Source organism: Peromyscus maniculatus, chromosome 4 (genome assembly GCF_049852395.1).
Source record: "Peromyscus maniculatus bairdii isolate BWxNUB_F1_BW_parent chromosome 4, HU_Pman_BW_mat_3.1, whole genome shotgun sequence".
Lineage (NCBI taxonomy): Eukaryota > Metazoa > Chordata > Mammalia > Rodentia > Cricetidae > Peromyscus > Peromyscus maniculatus.
The window spans coordinates 68366907-68386864 of NC_134855.1; the positions used below are offsets into that span (position 1 = coordinate 68366907).

Below are 19958 nucleotides of genomic sequence, written 5' to 3' on the forward strand. Positions count from 1 at the left end.
CTTATTTCCCTTGATGCTCAAAACAGCATGGGCAATTAAAAAAATCAACATTTCTGTCAGGCATGGTGGCTCAAGTCTTTAATCCCAGCACTTGGGAGCCAGAAGCAGAGGGATCTCTGTAAGTTCAAGGCCAGCCTCGTCTACAATGCAAGTTCCAGGGCAGCCAGGGCTGCAAAGAGAAACCCTGTCTCAAAAGACCAAAAAAAAAAAAAAAAAAAAAAGTAAGAAAAGAAAAGAAATCCCCATTTCTAAATGCCCTCTTCTGGTCTAAAGACTTACATTCCTGTCTTCCCTCCATCCATCTTTCTATCTGCCACTGACCTCTTCTCTGCAATTCTTACCATCTGGTACAGTTCTCAGATTCATAAGAAAAATGCAATGAAATATTTGAGAGACTTACAGAAATAGTTATTTTGGGAAAAATTGTGGCTAATAAATGATTCAAATTTCTAAAATAAGCTTCAACTTCACTTCTGCTACCACTCAAGAATCAGTTTTATTATGTTCACTTTTCCTTTGCTGCAAATATCTCAGTATTACTTTATGGAGCATTGGGGGTTGTATTTTTAGCAGCCCTCTAGCAACCATTAAGCTGATAGAATCCCATCCAGAGAAACTGATTAGATGCCATTTCCTGAAAACTTCTGATATGTAATAGTGTATCATTTTTGTTGGCAATTCTCAAAACTTTCCTAGGAATCACATGAAGCTTGAGAGAAGAAAGATTTTACCAGGGAAGGCATTAGCCAGCAATCAAATTCCAAACATTTTATGTATATAAGAGTAACACTTCGTGGTAGTTTGAATGTACTTGGCCTCCATAAGCGCATAGGGAATGGCACTAATGGGAGGTGTGGCTTTGTTGGAGTGGGTGTGGCTTTGGAGGAAGTGTGTCACTGTGGTCACAGGGTTTGAAGTCTCACATATGTTCAAACCACACCCAGTATCTCAGACCACTTCCTGCTGCCTGCAGATCAAGATGTATTAACTCTCAGCTCCTTCTCCAGCACCATGTCTGCCTGCAGGCCACCATGTCCCACCACGATGATAATGGACTAAACTCTGAAACTGTCAGCCACTCCATTGAATGTCTTCCTTTATGAGTTTGCTGTGGAATGTTCTGTATGTTGTGAATACGTATTGCTCTGATTGGTTGATAAATAAAATGCTGCCTGGCCAGTAGCCAGGCGGGAAGTATAGGTGGGATAAAAGACAAGGAGAATTGGGGGAAGAGGAAGGCTGAGCAGGAGATACCAGCCTGGCATCCAGGGAGCAGCATGAATGGCAAACAGGTAAAGCCACGTGGTAACATATAGAGTGCTGGTAACAATACAACCCCCAATGCTGGCTTTGAAATCACTATCCTCCTGCCTCAGATTCCTGAGTGGTAGAATTACAAACACGAGGCACCAGCCTAAGAGGAAATGATTGAACTGAAGAACTTAGTACAGAATTAAGCTTGCAAGGGGGGCTGAAGAGCATTTAGATACAAATGAGGACAGAATTAACGAACTAGGAAATAAACTATGCAAAACAGAACCTAAAAGACAAAATTAAGGAAAATGCAGAAAAATACATGAGAGACAGAGGACATCATGAAGAGTTCTAGCATTTGAGTAATTTGAATCCCCGAAGAAGCAGGATAGAGAGAAAAGGAAGTAAGTTCAAATAGCTCCTATTTGAAGACTCACCAATACTGAACAATCAAGCTGTGCCAACAAGAGGACTTAGGGAGGAGCAGAGGCACTTGCTGCCAGGCCTGATGCCCGAGCTCAGTCCAGGAACTCCCACTGTGAAGGGAGAGAATGACTCCCTCAAGTTGTCTTCTGACCTCTGCACATGCGTAGTGGAACTCATGACTGTGTGGGCATGCACACACATACACACAAAATAAATAAGTGAAAAAAAAATAAAGTAAGACATCAAACTATAGGGTTAAGAAGCACTAAACACCAAATAGTTTAAATATATCTTTAAAAAGCAATCCTATTCAGAGTATATCAAAAGTGCCCAAACCCAAAGACAAAGAGGAAATATCCAAAACATAGCCAGAGATAAAGAAAAGGTCACACTCTAAGGAGCAAAATAAGGTGCAGCCCTCACCAGGATAGTGAAAGACAAGACAATGATTGATGGTACAAATCCTGCCAACCTTTATTTTATCATAGGAAGAAACTGCCCTTCAAGCACGAAGGTGAAAATCCTATGAGAACTACAGTTAGTGGTCGGCCTTGTGGTGCTGGCGATCCAAGCCAGGGCAGAGCTCTCACCCTAGGAAAGTGCACCACCCTGGATACAGCCAGAGCCTGAGCTTGCCGTTCGTATTGTTACTGACGCTGACAGTTTCGTCCTGCTTACAGAAGATATATCAGTGACGAGCAGAACCAAGGGAGGGGCTCCACAGTAGCCCTGCAAGGTTTTATGATTCCAGCACTATTTTACACACATGAAAAGGGACAGGGTCAGAGCCATTTTCAGGGGCTAGAGATGGCTTAGTGGTTAAGAGCACTTGCTGCTCTTTCGAGGATGCAGGACCTGTTCCCAGCACCAACTTGGAGGCTCACAAGCATCCCTAACTCCAGTTCAGGGTTCCAATGCCCTCTTCTGACTCCTCAGGCACCAGGTATGTACATGGTTCACATACATGTATGCAGGCAAAGCACATATACATAAAATAAACCTAAAAAATTTTAAAACAACAATTTCAGAATAGAATTTCCACGAGGGTTGGGATTTCTCATCTGTTTTATTCACTGCTATATCCTCAGTCTCTAGAACACTGATGAAGGCACAGGCACCCAGTCAATACTTGAGAATGTGTGTATCGACAGTAACTGGCTCCAGCTCATCCACCACCCACTACATCTCAGGCAGAGCACCAAGCACTTCACATTCATTACCTTATTTAATCCTTCCTTCTAACAATTTGGTAACAAACTTATTTTTATGTATGAATCTCATTATTTTATACCCGAAGATAAGCAACCTGCCCCAAGTCACACTGACAGGCCCTCAAACATTAAAGTCTTATACTCTTTTTTTTTTTTTTTTTTTGGTTTTTCGAGACAGGGTTTCTCTCTGTAGCTTTGCTCCTTTTCTGGCACTCACTTGGTAGCCCAGGCTAGTCTCGAACTCACAAAGATCCACCTGCCTCTGCCTCCCGAATGCTGGGATTAAAGGCGTGCGCCACTACCGCCTGGCTTAAAGTCTCATACTCTTAACCACTACACTACCTTGACTTCATGCCAAACTGAAAGTTCCCTTTTTTCCCTATCCAAATTCTGTTTGTCTTTCCCAATAAAGAAAGCGAGACAGTCGTTTAGCTTGAACTGTTTAGGGGGCCCCCAGGCAGAGGGATCGGGACCTGTCCCTAGTGCATGAGCCGGCTTTTTGGAGCCTAGTGCCTATGGTAGGACACTTTGCGTAGCCTTGGTGCAGGGAGGAGGGGCTTGGACCTGTCTCAACTGAATGTACCATGCTGACTCCCCATGGGAGACCTTGCCTTGGAGGAGGTGCAAATGGGGGGTGGGTTGTGGGGGAGGGATAGGGGGTGGGAGGAGGGAGGACAGGGAAATTTGTGGTTGGTATGTAAAATGAATAGAAATCTCTTAATAAAAAAAGGAGGAAAAACTAAAAAAGAAAGGCTCCTCTACAGTGCCCTATTTAACTAAGACCCATTCTTTCTCCTTGTTTTCAGTTCTTAGCACTAGTCCGCACAGTTTAATGCTACTGCAGAAGATCTGATGTGTGCTGCAGTTGTCTGCCCCTCTGTAAGCATTGTCCTGTGCCAGAGTACAGCTCTCTACAGGCCCATTCCCACTGATGCAGAGCACACACGATGCTCTGTCACAGTACAGGAATGAAGAAAACGGTTAGTCAGAGAAATGTGCAAGAAACAGTGTTTGGGGATCAGACCTGTATGGTTTACAATTCTAAACATCACACTGGACTAAGAAAAACACTCTTAACAAGGCGGTTTTGACATCAAATTTCCCATAGTATCCCTTTTCTTTATATCAAGTTAGCAGATGGATGTGCAGGGCAATCTGGACATAGTAGTACTTAGTTAAACCCTCTTGACAGGGCATGTGTATTACATATTAGGTGAAGTATGAGAGTGTGCAGATAAACAATTACTCACACACATGTAAACTGCAGCTTGTGTGGTGTAAATAGATTCCCCCTGTGTGGAAATGCCTGTAGAATGCTCTCTCTGGGCTCTGTGGTTTCTCGATACGTTCCAACTGCTCAGAGGCTGGAGTGTGGCTGCCAGCATGAGGAGCAACGGCCTCAGTGGAGAAGGTCTGCTTTTCATTACCCTCAACACAACCCAGCTAGAGTAAAGAGGAGAAACCATACAAGCTGGGACTCAGGTCTCCCAGTACACCTTGACACTTCTTAATCTTAAGAGGGAGAGGAAACTGGATGTAGACAGTGAAGATAAGTGAAGAACGAGGAGAAAGAGAAGGAGTGAAGGAGGGAAGAAGGGAGGGAGGGATGGATGGAAGGAGGGAGGGAAGAACAGACAGAGAGAGAAAAGAGAGAGAGGAGAGAGAGAAAGCAATCAAGCAAGCAAGAAGGGGCTGGAGAGATGGCTCAGTGGCTAAGAGCACTGGCTGTTCTTCCAGAGGACCCAGGTTCAATTCCCAGCACCCACATGGCAGCTCACAACTGTCTGTGATTCCAGTTCTAGGGGATCTGACACCTTCACACAGACACAACAACACACAAGAAAAGTAAAATTAAGTAAATCATTTAGAGAGAGAAAGAAAGAAAAGCTTTGTTAGGCAATTATCTGAATGAACCATCAAATGGGTAGCACTAAGTGGAAAGTAGTCACATGGTAAATCATCAGCTGTTTGGATATCCCCAAAGCTACACAAATGCAGGGGGAGGAAGAAGCATTATAAAAACAGGAGATAACGGAGTCCTCAATCTTGAAATCAATTCAGTTTTGATGCCATTTAAAGAGTGAGAAGAGGAAGATTATGATTTTCCAAGAAATAACAAAGCAGAAGAAGCAAATTGCAGCTAGGCCAGAAGGCACACACCAAAAGCTAACTGGATATGGCTAGATACTTCATGTGTTATTTGATTTGGCTATATCCCGTGAGACAGGTATTATCATTCCTGGTGATAATCTAGACCTGGAAAATCACACCAGAGACATTAACCAAGATATTTACTGTTGGTGGCACTTAATGACAAGGCAATGATCATGAGGCACACTTGTAATCCCAGCACTTGGGAGGCAAAGGCAGGAAGCTTGCTGCAGTTCCAGGCTAGCCTGGTCTACATAGCAAAGTCTAGGCTAGCCAGGGCTACATAGTGAAACCCTACCTTGGTGGGCATGGGGGGGAAGAGACTAAGGGAGGAAGTCAAAGCTGTTTCTGTAACTTCTATAATCATGCAGGAAACCATGTTTGACCCAAACTGCTATCATCTCTACTGTCAGCCCCAGAACTCAGCAATCTTGGAATCTACTCTCATAAAATAAATTCACAAGCTTTTTCTGATAAGACAGCATCCGCATCTGATGTTCAAAGAAAGGAATCACAGCTCTGGCTGTGATTCAGGGAGGAATAGGTGGACTCTGACTCTGACAGATCCTGAGAACAATTTGTTTGTGGCAGGTTCTTGGCTCAAGAGGCACCTGCTGTGGGCTGGGAGCTGAGAAATGAGCAAACGCTCCAGTAACTCCCAGCAGTACAGGGAGGCTTCACTGCCTTTCATTTCCTTTTCTCAGGGAAGACATCCTAACTGCCCTTCCTTCTCCTCTGTCTCTGCCACCCCATCCCAGTTATTAAAGAGCTGCTTACAGGGTCAGACTGTCATTCTTTCCCTGTTCTTCTGCCAAGGCTGCCCCCCCCCCACCGCCTCGCCCACCAGAGAGCTTTGAGAGTTCTGGGGAAATTATGGAGACAATTAAAAGCCCAGAAGAATTTAAATTGCTCTGTTGATAAGTCACATTTGTTAACTTCTGATGGGCTATTTTATGTTATTAATAGTACAGCAGATTTGTTGGCTCATATTTGTGTGTGTCTACTTGATTACCAGAGGGTACTCTGGGAATCAGCAGAGTTGTGGTGGACAGGGAGGATGAGGGCTTGGACTAAGTGGGTCCTTTAAATTATTTATAGATTGCAAAAAATCAAGTTATTTCTCTGAGGAGGAATATTTGAGTGTGAAGAATTATACCTAGGTTTTATAGCAGCTATTTGCAAGAGCAGCTCGCATGAAAACAACCATTATTAGTGGGTCTTAGGAGAACTTCACTTCCTCTTACCGGTTTCCTAGCAGTTGAGTTCCTCTTACCTTGGGAAAGGCAGAGGTGAGGAGGTAGCAGGGTCTTTCCTGACAGGAAAATGGGACCAGTTACTACTTCTGTAACCTTTGACTCTGACCTCTCAGTGCTTAGGGGACCAGTGGGCTGTGAAATCGCTCCCTCAGTTAGCAGGTCAAGTGCTGCTTGCCCATGGCTTTCTGTACTGGTGACAAGAAGGGCTGAAGGAGGGTGGGCTTCCCACAGTCGGCGGTCCCTGGGTCCTCCATGACTCTGCATCTTCCCACAGTCCCTGGGTCCTCCATGACTCTGCATCTTCCCACAGTCCCTGGGTCCTCCATGACTCTGCATCTTCCCACAGTCCCTGGGTCCTCCATGACTCTGCATCTTTCCACAGTCCCTGGGTCCTCCATGACTCTGCATCTTCCCACAGTCCCTGGGTCCTCCATGACTCTGCATCTTCCCACAGTCCCTGGATCCTCCATGACTCTGCATCTTCCCACAGTCCCTGGGTCCTCCATGACTCTGCATCTTCCCACAGTCGGCGGTCCCTGGGTCCTCCATGACTCTGCATCTTCCCACAGTCCCTGAATCCTCCATGACTCTGGATCTTTCCACAGTCCCTGAATCCTCCATGACTCTGCATCTTCCCACAGTCCCTGAATCCTCCATGACTCTGCATCTTCCCACAGTCCCTGGGTCCTCCATGACTCTGGATCTTTCCACCGTCCCTGGATCCTCCATGACTCTGGATCTTCCCACATTCCCTGAATCCTCCATGACTCTGGATCTTCCCACAGTCCCTGAATCCTCCATGACTCTGGATCTTTCCACAGTCCCTGAATCCTCCATGACTCTGCATATTCCCACAGTCCCTGAATCCTCCATGACTCTGCATCTTCCCACAGTCCCTGGATCCTCCATGACTCTGGATCTTTCCACAGTCCCTGTATCCTCCATGACTCTGGATCTTTCCACAGTCCCTGAATCCTCCATGACTCTGGATCTTTCCACAGTCCCTGTATCCTCCATGACTCTGGATCTTTCCACAGTCCCTGTATCCTCCATGACTCTGGATCTTCCCACAGTCCCTGTATCCTCCATGACTCTGGATCTTTCCACAGTCCCTGTATCCTCCATGGCTCTGGATCTTTCCACAGTCCCTGTATGCTCCATAACTCTGGATCTTTCCACAGTCCCTGTATCCTCCATGACTCTGGATCTTTCCGTGGCAAACAGAAACTTGTGACACGTAACTCAATGGAGTGTTTCTGCTACAGCACACCTCTGCTAATCTAGAAAAGAACCAGAAGCCCCTGGAGTTCACAAATGGCACTTTAACAGAAGTGACTAGGCCAGTAACAGGACAGTATAGCTTTAACTGAAGACAAAAATCTATTCCTAGCAATTCTGAGTCTCTGAGAATCCAGCTGCTGACAATGAGAAATGGGTACTTTTCAGTTACAATGTGTCAACTCTAGCTAAGAACTGAACTACGGAAAAAAGGCAGGAGGGGGCTGGCTCTTGGAAGAAGCACTACCCCTTTTGAAGAAGCCTATAATAGGATTAGTCACCATTACTTCACTACACCACATTTTGACTTAATTTAACAACAATAAGTGGAGAAATCATGGGGCAGAAATGGCCCAGAGACGTCTGAAGTCCATCCTGATTCAAAGCCATGAGCTGCAAGTCTCAGATGTGTTTCTTGTTGCCCGGTCCTCTGCGTCTCTGCTTCCATGGGCACAGGACAAATCAAAACAGCATCACTTACCTGGGAGATGCTGGGTAAGTCTGACAAATCCGACAATTTTAGAAATGTAAGTTTTTGCCCTGGTTGTTCTAGGCCGTTCACAGGCCTTGGAGTACTTGTCTTATAAAAGAAGAATAATCCGTGTTTATGACGTCATGTGTATGGTGCCTGGCAGCGCCCAGGGAGGCCCAAAGGCGTTAGGTCCCATTGGACTGCTGTTACAGACAGTTGTGAGCTGCTATGTGGTGGCTGGGAACTGGGCCCAGACCCGCTGCAAGAGCAGGAAGTGCTCTCCAGCCCCTGCATTCTGCACTTCCAACCATGGATTGTTTTTATTACAATGATATATTCAGGGATTTATGAATATGTACTACTGGGATTTTTCCCTCTATGAGTGAGTGAATTAATAAGATTCACATTTCATGGATTTATTCTAATCAGGACAATAAAGAAGGAATTTGATGCTGCAGCTTTTATGACAGTAATCCAAAAAAGCATTCAACTTCCCAGTTGAATTCTGGTGCTTACGATGTCTGAGAATGAAACTGTTGTACGTGTCTTAAAACCTGATAAAGAAAATCTCCATTTCCACATTTATACTGCATGAAAGATAACACGAATAATTTCTCTGACTGCTTTAGGACTGATCAAATGTGAGTAAGGCACGAGGCAGGCCACCACCCTTTGTTCAGACAGCCAGTCCAGTAGAGCATGGGCCTTGGCTTGTTCCCTGAAACAGCCCTTGCCAAGAACACAGAAGCGCAAAAGCTAAAATAAAATGATCTTTCCTGGCACAGGCAGAGCAGGTAATCAAGGCAGACAAAGAGAAGGGGAGTTACTCTGTGAAATATGTTACTGACTCTTAGGAGATCGTTCTCAGTGTCTTTTCTTCCAAGAGTCTTCAAGGCATCCTATAAACCATACTACCCTGGTTACTTTCCTGGTATTTATCTCATTAGAGTTGTCAGCTGTATATCCTTCAGAATGTCACTTCTATGTATCTGAATTTCCAAATGTGTGAATGAGAACAATAGTAATACCCTCCCTCATAAGTACGTGGAAATGAAATAACAGTGTGTGAGCACACTGCTTAGCACACAGCATTCACCGATTACAGCTCTTACCATCATCAGTTAAAGCACGGTGTCCATAAAGTATGCACCTTATCTTTTTCCTAATATAGGCTATGGTAGTTTGAATGTAATTTCCCCCATAATCTCATAGGGAGATTAGGGGGAAATTAGGAGGCGTGGCTTTGTTGGAGTGGGTATGACCTTGTTGGAGAAGTATGTCACTGTGGAGGTGGGCTTTGAGGTCTCTTTTGCTCCAGCTTCATTCAGTGTGACAGACAGTTTGACTTCCTGTTGCCTGCAAGATGTAAGACTTTCAGCTACTCCAGTACTACGTCAGCACTGCGTCTGCCTGCACACCACCATGCTCCCTGTCATGATGACAATGGACTGAACCTCTGAAACAGTAAGCGAGCCACCCCAATTATTTTCTTTGTAAGAGTTGCTGTGGTCATGGTGTATTTTCACAGCAATAGAAACCCTAACTAAGACAGAAGTTGGTACCAGGGGCTAGAGTATTGCTGTGGTAGGTCTGGCCTTGCGACTGTTTGGAGGAATTTAGACTTTGGTACTTGGGGTTTGGAAAGCAGTGGAATCCTTTAAGCACTGTTTAATGGCCCTACTAGTAGGAGCATGGAAGACAGGTGCTGAGAGTGATTTGAACTATGGGGGGACTCACTCAAGATGTTACAGAGGAGAAGAATTTTAGTATGTTGCCTAGAGATCATTCTTGTGATATTTTGGTGAAGAACATGGCTGCCTTTTGCCCTTGTTCAAAGAGTCTGCATGAGGCTAAAATGAAGAATTTTGGATTAATTCTGTTGACAGAAGAAGTCTCAAAGCAGCCTAGTATAGACTCTGTCTTGTGGTTTTTAGTGGTAACTCTAATGAAGATTTATAATGAGAAGGAGCAAGCTGAGCAGAGTAAACTACAAAATTAAAATTTTGAGGAGTTAAAAAGAGCACCAGAAAGTAGAATGGAGCTAAATTCAGTGTTCAAGGAGATAAACAGATTAAGAGCCGGGCGGTGGTGGCACATGACTTTAATCCCAGCACTCGGAAGGCAGAGGCAGGCAGATCTCTGTGAGTTCGAGGCCAGCCTGGTCTACAGCCAAGCTTAAGCAGTAAAGGACAGAAAGCTGGTGAAGATGTAATAAAACAAGGTGCCATGTTCCAGCCCCAGCAAGCAGCAGAACTTGGCAGCTTCAGCCACATAGTTCTTACTTTAGAGTTAAGGACAGAAGAAAGGAGTTATGGAATAAAGCTACTGAGGCCAGGCATGTGTCAGGGATGTCCCTGAATGGAGGCCTCGTAGAGAAGACATTGTGTGAAGCTGTGAAGTTGAAGCTTGGATTGCCTTGGAGAACCCAAGATGTTGGAGATGCCAGAGTTGTGGGCTACCTGCCAAGGAGAGCTGCTAGCAGGAAGTGGAACCAGCCCAAGAGAAAGAAATGTGTTGCAGCCAACAACGTTAAATGGAGTAGAGATATGGAGAGCGTTTTGACATCAGACATGGAGATGCAGAGTTTGGAGTTTGCCTAGCTGGTTTTGGGAGAAAAAATGAAATAAAATGGGTATTTAAGTAAATGCTGGCTTGTGATTTTATCTTTAAGATAAACCTCTCTGAGGGCTGGAGGGCATTTGATGCTCCTGCAGTGGACCTGGGTTCTTCCAGCAGCAGCTCCCACAAGGTGGCTCACAATCATCCACAGTTCCTGTTCTGGGGGATCCAGTGTCCTCCTATGACCTCTGCAGGCACCAGGCACACACACAGTATATACATGCATGCAGACAAAACACTCATACATTTAGAAATAAATAAATAAATCTAAAAAATTAACAAATTATCAATGAAGGCAGTCTATGTACTTCTTGCCCTTGCATCCAAACCAATCCCCATCTAAACTTGATAAAAACTGAAAATGGCCACAATAACAAACAGAGCATAGTGAAACAAAAAGACCTTCTGGCCCAATGACCAGGACCACAGAGTGTTGCTCTTTTCTATATTAGGATGTGGAGGTCAAGCTCTCTGATGCCGCAGAGCTGTAACTATCAATTAACCGTGGAGGAATGGTCCCTAATCCTGATAGCAATTCTCAAATTTCAGTCTGTTTTTTTCTCTCCTCATTATTTTCCAATGTCTTAAAATGTGACGGTTTTCATTTTATCCTTACCACAAGAACCTGGTCACACTCTGCTGCGGTCTCTAAGTCACAGCTACCTCACCTCATTTCCTTGGACACATGTCTTCAGAGAGCCTGATCCAGGGCTGACCTGGCCTATTCTTAGAGAAGCACCTCAATGTGAATTCCTTTCGCCCTTCCTGTTTGGAGGACAACATCCACAGGTAGACATTACATACAGCACAGAAGAAGACCCTCTGGGATGTGCCTCCCTGCTTCCAAGCTCTTGAGGGCTCAGCCTTGGGGCCACAAACGGTGCTGGGCAGCCACTGTTTTACAGTTTATTGAGATTTGCTGGGATACCCACCCTAAGAATGCAGTTTTAGAATCCAGCTGCTGTTCAGGCCACAGTACACTCAGCAGCCCTTCCCTTCCACAGATTCCCACGGGGCATCCTCCTCCGTCAATGTCCTCTGGGTCCCTAAGACTCCAGGTACCCAAATCTCACACCTGGGGAACTGAGTATACATCAAAGGGAGGATCGGTTGTTACACATTCTGTTCCCCATCCATTTCCCTGCATCCTGCATGGGCATCAGAGAACCAGGCTACAGGCTTGTACCAGTGCTGTAAAGCCAACCATCTTCAGAAAGGTGAAAGAACAGACTCCCACTTCTGCCATGTGGGCCCTGACCACCTCTCCTCAGAGCCCCAGCAACGCCCTCTGTCTGTCTCTGATGGAGGAGTCTGGACTCTCCTCAGAGCCCCAGCAACGCCCTCCGTCTGTCTCTGATGGAGGAGTCTGGACTCTCCTCAGAGCCCAGCAACGCTCTCTGTCTGTCTCTGATGGAGGAGTCTGGACTCTCCTCAGAGCCCCTGCTACGTTCTCTGTCTGTCTATGGAGTTAATAACTCTTTTGATAAACTCCATGTCCCCAACAATCTACCTCGGTGTCCCTCTTGAACCCTTCATTCAAGACCTTTCACTATGGACTTGTTTGAAACCATGAACTCTCAAGAGTGACATCACAGGCGAGAGGACAAACCAGCGGAAAGGCCTCTGAGAAACACCTGTCACTCACCGTGTGAAAATGCAGACTTGAGATGATGGAGTGTACACCTGTCACTCAGCGTGTGAAAACGCACAGCCTTGAGATGGAGTGTACAGTTCACATGCTGTTTAGAAAGTCGGCAGAAGTTAACCAGGCAATGGTGGCGCATGTGTTTAATCCCAGCACTTGGGAGACAAAAGCAGTCAGATGTCTGTGAGTTTGAGGCCAACCTGGTCTACAGAGTTAAGTTCCAGGCCAGCCAGGGCTATACAGAGAAAGCTTGTCTTGAAAAACAGTAACAAAAAGTCATACTTACTGTTATTTAAAGACAGCTGTAATTGATCTCCTTGAATAACAATGCTAGATACTTAAATTTCAAAGAAATGAGGTTACCAGAAAGGCTACAGGATAACCTTGGATGATGTAGTTCCCAGGGAGAATTCAGGAGTTGTACAGACAATAAGAGACTTAAAAAACACTAATGATGAAGACTTCCTGTAACATTAGGCAGGAAAGTAGCTTGGAGGCAGTAGAGAACAGTAGACTTGGGAATATTGCAGACAATGCTGATTTCTTAACTCGATGACGGGTATTAGATTTTCAACTTGAAGCTTTTTACCTTTAAATTGAGGAGCCCCCATCAATAAAATAGGGGTAACAATCACATCTAGTTCAAAGACGTGTAACAGAGAAGGCACAGTGTAAGTTTAAGAACTGCCCACAAGGTCATCATTATTAGTGGCAGTTAGTATGTAGAGCTTTGTTAAACTCATCTCAAATGAGGCTATTTCTGCCGAGTGTCCAGAAATCTGCTTAGGTCAGCCAACAGAGAACAGCTTCTTGAGAGAGTGGTGCTCTGTTCTCATGAATCACTGAAGGAGAACATTTTCTCTAGGTAAGTCACATTCACATAGTAAAGCCAGAAGCTTCCACCATTTGGGTCTACTTCCCATTCTGCCAGAGCTTTAAGTCCTTTTTTTCTCTTAAATGTCTTCATGGCTTTGATGCTGGTTCACTTTTGACATATCAGAATGACTTACCTCGAGCCAGAGCTGTAGAAGTGTCAGGTATGTGCTGTACACATACCTGACAGAAATTATAGTTTTCTGAGAACGAGAAAAAGCTCACTTGGCAACTAGATTTCTCTCAGTATTATGAAAAAAATCTTGATTTTTTTTCAACAGTGTATTAGTAGATTAAATTAAAAAAAAAAAAAAACACCTCAAAACCTATCAAGAATCAAGAGCATTCTGGCGCTCTAGAGCTCAGGATCACTTACACAGGCCAGTGCAGTTTGCTTTCGAAGGACTAGACACACTGTGTATTTCTTGAAGGGAAGAATATAGAGCTTTACTTTCCGAAAAATAGTATAAGAGGATCAAGAATAAGAGTAGTAGACAAGTATGCCATAGCTAAGAATGTAGTTACTGACGCAAGACATGTTTACTAACACTTCCACCAACATCCTTACATGCTAGTGCACGCGACACCATGCTGGGAAAACAGAGGTGGGAAGAAATGATGCCCATCCACAAGAAGCCGGCAAAGCAGTGGGAAGACTCACAAAGGAGATGGGGCAGGTGGATGGAAGAAGGCTGGGAAGAGCATCCCCAGAAGAGTCGGATTTCACTCGGCAAAGAGCTGCCAAAGAGCTGATACAGATTAAATGGCCTAGAAACCCGACCTTTATCAGCTCTGTGAAGGCAACCGTGGCTATGCAATCTCAGGCTTTATTCTCTGCCCACCTTGTTCTCATCAGTCCACAGCATGAGAACAAGCAAGTCCCCTGTCTCTACTTCGTCCTCTGTGGAAGACTGAGTGAAGAGACTAGCTCTCTTCCCAAGACACTTGTTTATCCCCCGAAACTAAAAATCCCAATGGATAAAAACATCTAGATTTTAAGACTGGGAAAGTGGTTCGTTGGTAACATGCTTACTTAACATAAGTAAGACACCAGGTTCTATCCATAGTACCATACAGAGAGAAAGAAAAGAAGGAAGGGAGGGAGGGAGGGGAGGGAGAGAGGGAGGGAGGGAGAGGGGAGGGAAGCAGGGAGGGAGGGAGGAAAAATGAAGAAGAAAAAGAAATCTACATTCCACCGATTTTATTTCTGAGAACTCTATCACAGCAGAAGAGCTAGGGAGAGTCAAATATTCCTTTAATTACAACCCATGATGGTCAGGCTGTTAGGACAGCTGTCTGGTGTCCAAAGAGCCTCTGGAGAGCTGATAGCGGAAAAAGACACTTTTGTATTCACGGAAGATGGGACTTCAGTTCTGAATTGCCTTAAAAGGAAGCTGGCAGAGATTAACTCCCCCATTCTTGGAATGTTCCAAAAACACAGAAAAATTATATACAATAGTAAAGGTATATTTGTAATAATACTAGTAAACATAAAATAACCAGTAAAAATGATACTGTTTTGTGTTTCTTTAGCATAACCTTTCATAAAGATTAAAATGTTTTAAAGTGATTACCTTAAAAACCATTTGATAATAGTCTCAAAATAGTAATCATGTTGACTTTCAAACACTCAATATACTTTACAATGAAGTATGACTTTCAAAAATATATAACCATTACGCAATTAGTGCAACATCCTGTGAAAAGAAAATGCACAGGCACACCATCCAAACCAAGTCCACTACAAAGAACAGCTGTGACAATGGTCAGCAAATAGACGAAATCAGAGGGAGTATTGTGACGAACAGGGAAAGTGAAAATCGTCAGAGGGATGGGACTGGAAAGTGGCTGGCTCAGTGACTAAGAGCACAGGCCACTACTGCAGAGGCCAGTTGACTAGCACCTACATGGTGATTCACAACCGTCCGTAATTCCAGTTCCAGGGAGTCAGACGCCTTCTTCTGGACTCCATGGGCACCAGGTATGCACATGGTACACAGATACACATGCAGACAAAACACTCTTACACATAAAATTTAAAAATAAATTAATCTTAAAAGGGAAAACTGAGCCGGGCGGTGGTGGCGCACGCCTTTAATCCCAGAACTCAGGAGGCAGAGGCAGGCGGATCTTTGTGAGTTCGAGGCCAGCCTGGTCTACAGAGCAAGATCCAGGAAAGGCGCAAAGCTACACAGAGAAACCCTGTCTCGAAAAACCAGGAAAAAAAAAAAAAAGGAAAACCGACAAACAAAAGTCACAAGGAACCTAAAGAAACACACCTAACGGATCAAGAAATCACTACAGTCCTGACCATCCACTAGACACATCATCAAACAAAGTAGCTGCACCAAAGCTGTTCATGTTCCTACACACATTGGGCAGCCTTCAGCCTACCTACCAGCCAAGAGTCACTGCTACTACGTCATCACCACTGGCCTACATATAATCACTGGTTCATGCATCCTGCCTGCTTCCAAGTACCTCCTTTGGGCCTGTCCAGTTAGCAAAGCACCATGTACTCACTATTCAGTGAAGAAGCGGGCAATGCCATACTGGCTAATGTCCTCCCTGTTCTCCAGAAGCTGGCACACGGCATCCTCCATGTACGTGAGGACATGTCGCTGAGCTGCAATCAGAAAAAAGAAAGGAAAATGGGAGAGATTAGAAAAACCGAGTTCTCCCAATCCCAATGAGAGGGCATGTAAGTCAAGGCGTTATCTCTGTCCTGGGGGAGTGGAATAGAAGAGAGAAGCGGCTTGCTGGCCATAACTGAGCTATGATCCCAAAGAGTGAAAGACATGACCAGCTGTCAGCACCAGCCCCCATTCGTGTTTTCAATAACCAGGAGTGTCAGCCCCTCTTTCCTGCAGGCTCCTTCCTTCATCCTCTCCCATCTGTGCATGAGCAAAAATATATTCCAGGAAATGGATGGTCTGATCCTAAAGAAAATTCAGATCTCTAATTTTAAAAAGTCACTGGAAAAGGTTAAGGAACATGAAAATGTCAGTGCTGTTATAGATGTACATCATTTAACCTTGGGAAACAGCAAGAACTTATTAGGTATACTTATTATTAGATATACACAACCTGCGTTTGTTGTTACTAGGAAATGTGTGAATTAATCACAAACTTGTCAATACAAGTTTGACATAGAAAGACAAGTATGGAAGGGGTTGTTAGGGACTGAGGAAAGGATCAGAGGGGGTGGGACACAGAGGGCAGAGAAGGGAGCGTGGATATGATCAATGCATGAGGTCATATGTATCTGGAAAGGTCACAGTAAAACCAATTAATTTGTATAATAGTACAATAATTGCCGGGCACTCCTTTAATACCAGCACTCGGGAGGCAGAGCCAGGCGGATTTCTGTGAGTTTGAGGCCAGACCAAAGCGAGATCCAGGACAGGCACCACAACTACACAGAGAAACGCTGTCTCAAAAAACCAAAAACCAAAACAAAACAAAACAACAAAAAAAACCCCACAAAAACCAATAATGTACAATAATGTTAACAATTAAAATCTGTTTTTGTCAAAAACACAGTCTTGTAAAGATAGATAGACATAGGTAGACAGAGAGATAGAGAGGTAAAGAGATACGATTTATTTGTTTTTTTTTTTTTTTTTTTTTTTTTTTGATTTTTCGAGACAGGGTTTCTCTGTGTAGCTTTGCGCCTTTCCTGGGACTCACTTGGTAGCCCAGGCTGGCCTCGAACTCACAGAGATCCGCCTGCCTCTGCCTCCCGAGTGCTGGGATTAAAGGCGTGCGCCACCACCGCCCGGCTGTTTATTTTTTTGAGATATGATCTCAGTATATAGCCTTGGCTGGTCTGGGATCACCATGCAGACTAGGCTGGCCTTGAACTCACAGAGATCTGCCTCCCTCTCAAGTGTTGGGAATAAGGGCTTGTGCTTCTGTGCCCAGTGTAATAGTATATTAAATTTAGAAAGACCTGGGTTTGAGTGACTGCCTTTTGTAGCTTAATTTTGAATAGTTACTTAATTTACATTTGTTTGGGGCTTTATCAAGTGTACAAAGCTATGTAACTTAATTCTATAGTAAAGACAAACAGAAAAAGGAATAAAAAAGAAGGAAAGATGCTTGTAAGTCAGTCTTGAGAATAAAGCCACAAAATAATACATGTCAAATTCTAGCACTGTTCTCAAAATTTTAATCATCATAATCAAGTATATTAAAGTGAGAAGAAAACCATAGCCAGACTAATATTAAACCACAGCCACGGTTTCACTGCTGCATGCCTCCTTTCTGCGACCCACTTAACGCTGATCTTACAAACCCTTCCTTCCTTGGGATCTCTGGCTTTTGATGGCTTACCTGCACCTAAGGCTAGTACAAGAATTCAGTATGCCCACCCCCTTTTGATAGTAGAAATGAAAGAACTTCTACTTAGAAGCAAATCCTGCTGCTTCTCCTCCCTAGCTCCAGGGACTAAAAGTCAGTGGGAGTGTTTTTATAGTAGTTAGAATCAAAGTATTTTCATCCTGGGGCAAAAAAGGAGATTTTTTTTTTTTAATAGACTGGAGAGGGTGGGGTTGTACCTGTGTAACATTTATCATCCAGTCAGACACTTAGTTTACTATATTATAAATAACACCTACCTTTTTGAGCTTCTACCCAACTTACTGAACAATGTGCCAGATTACGTACTAACTGTTCTAATGCATTATTTTATTTAATACTGGCAACAATCTTATGATAAATATTAGTGTTCTTCTATCTTACAGTTGGAATAGCTGAGCTTAAAGAATTAAAGCACCTTGCTCAAGATCACACAGCCAGTAGTAAGAGAAGCTGAGATTCAGATCAAGGTTTGTTTTGTCCCAGGATCCATGCTCTTCACAAACTGCCTCATCATTAACACTTTACCATCAGCCCCGGAAGTGAAAGTTATCTCCATGTTACCCAGAACATAGGACACGAGGGAAGCAAAATCATCTGAGGGGTGTGACCCAGCCCTGTCCATGTGAACTGGGGGCACACATGCACGCACATGAGTGTCACGTGTGTGAGCAGCTTTCTGTCCTGTCTCTGCCTGCACACGACCAGCACCTGTGTGGAGTCAGGACTTGTCTCCAAATTTCCAAGAACCACTCACTCTACTACAAAGTATTCACCCCACCCCTTCACAGGTCACAAAGTGGAACTAGAAAGCGCTGGTGTTTTCTTTAATCTGAGCTAAGGGTAGGAGTTAAAAAGAGCCACAGAGACAGGAGGGAAAGCCTCCTCTGTGGGAATTCCGACCAGCCTAGCGAGAGCAAGCGTGAAGCTCTCTCTAATTGCTCTTCCTATTTTCCTCACCTGCAGCTCTTATCAGTCTAGTGCTCTCTGTGGTTAGGTGTACCACCCAGCCCTGAAAATCCTTACAGTTGATCAAACTTCAATGAGACTTAGTAAGTCCAAGGCTCCTGCTGGGCAATAAACGTGGAGAGTGCTGCTTTGTAAATGCAAAGGAATAGCTTTAATTTATGTGAGTGATTAAAGAATTCAAACAGAACACCTGCAGCCCCGGAGGGGAAAGATATCTGGGCACCTGAGCTGCCTTTCTGGAGAAGGAAAAGCACTTCAGACTGTCTTTTCCTCTTCTGCTTTGCTGTGACTTCCACAACATGATCAGGATTAAGTCTTCTAACATGTACCAATATGCTTCACTGTCCTGAAATCCCCATTAATGCCTAGTTGCAAAAGTCATGATCAGATAGCGTTGTCTGAGGTAGATATTTATACCTTCATCATGTTCAAATGGAAAAACCAAGTAAAATGAAGTGTAGGTAAACACTGCCTGATCCTTATGTGAACCAAGGGAGTGATGGAAACTGTGGATCAGAAACTTCGTGGTTCTGTTGACTTGGACTATGCTGATCACTCTACCTCTTTATACCAAAGTGGCTCCTGCTTTAAAGTGATTGGGACTAAAAAAGTGTCTGATAAAAACCTACTTTAATACAGCACTCGGAAGAGGCAGGTGGATCTCTGTGAGTTCAAGGCCAGCCTGATCTACATTGTGAGTTCCAGGACAACCAGGACTATGTAGAGAGGCTCTGTCTCAAAAAACAAACAACAAAAGGGTTTTATATCTATAATAATTTACATAATCATATACCCATTTTAGCGATGGCTTTTAAACTTGTGGGAAGCATTCACTTAACTGCTAATTACTCAGAAGGCCCTAATTTACATGGGGAAAGTCCAAAATGGTTTCCTTTTACTCTCTTCCCAAACATAAATGCCATCAAAGTGCTAGCTGTTTATTTCACAATTAAATGATAAGGGAGCCCATTTGGAAATTTTTGCTTGAGGGGGTCTAGAATTTCCACCTACAACATTAGTTACACCATTTTCATTTTTAAATTATCATTTAAAACAGTCTCAACACTTGAATAAACAAGTCTTACCAGGAATATATTAATGAGTTACTAAACATGCTATCAACAAATACCAGGGTCTAGCAGTGTAGGAAGAAGCAGAGTGTGTGTGCACATATATTCTATCTTAAACCTGACTGCTCCTCTCGTTCAGAACTTTTTTGAAGCACACGTCATTCCTTGTGCTCTCAAGACTCAAACGCTGGGTAAGCACAAATAAATGTCTGTTAAACTAAATTCAAATTGTTCTTTAGGATGAAGAAACTAAGTCGGCTTAGCCACCAGCCTGTCATGTAAACTGCTTATATGTCTCAAGTTCAATATCACTTATAAATTACTAACATCATCCTATATATGACCATGTGAAGTACAAACACATAGCTAAATGGA

General features: G+C 43.9%; 1 protein-coding gene across 7 annotated transcripts in view; it reads right to left on the reverse strand.

The window, feature by feature from the left end:
• The window catches only part of Cstpp1 (centriolar satellite-associated tubulin polyglutamylase complex regulator 1), a 164542-nt gene that overhangs the window by 116360 nt on the left and 28224 nt on the right, over positions 1–19958 (reverse strand). For all 7 annotated transcript variants that reach the window (XM_076569969.1, XM_076569968.1, XM_076569974.1 and 4 more), the window contains one exon: positions 15709–15811. In XM_076569969.1, coding sequence (XP_076426084.1) covers positions 15709–15811 — 103 coding nt within the window. The remainder of the gene's footprint in view (positions 1–15708; positions 15812–19958) is intronic.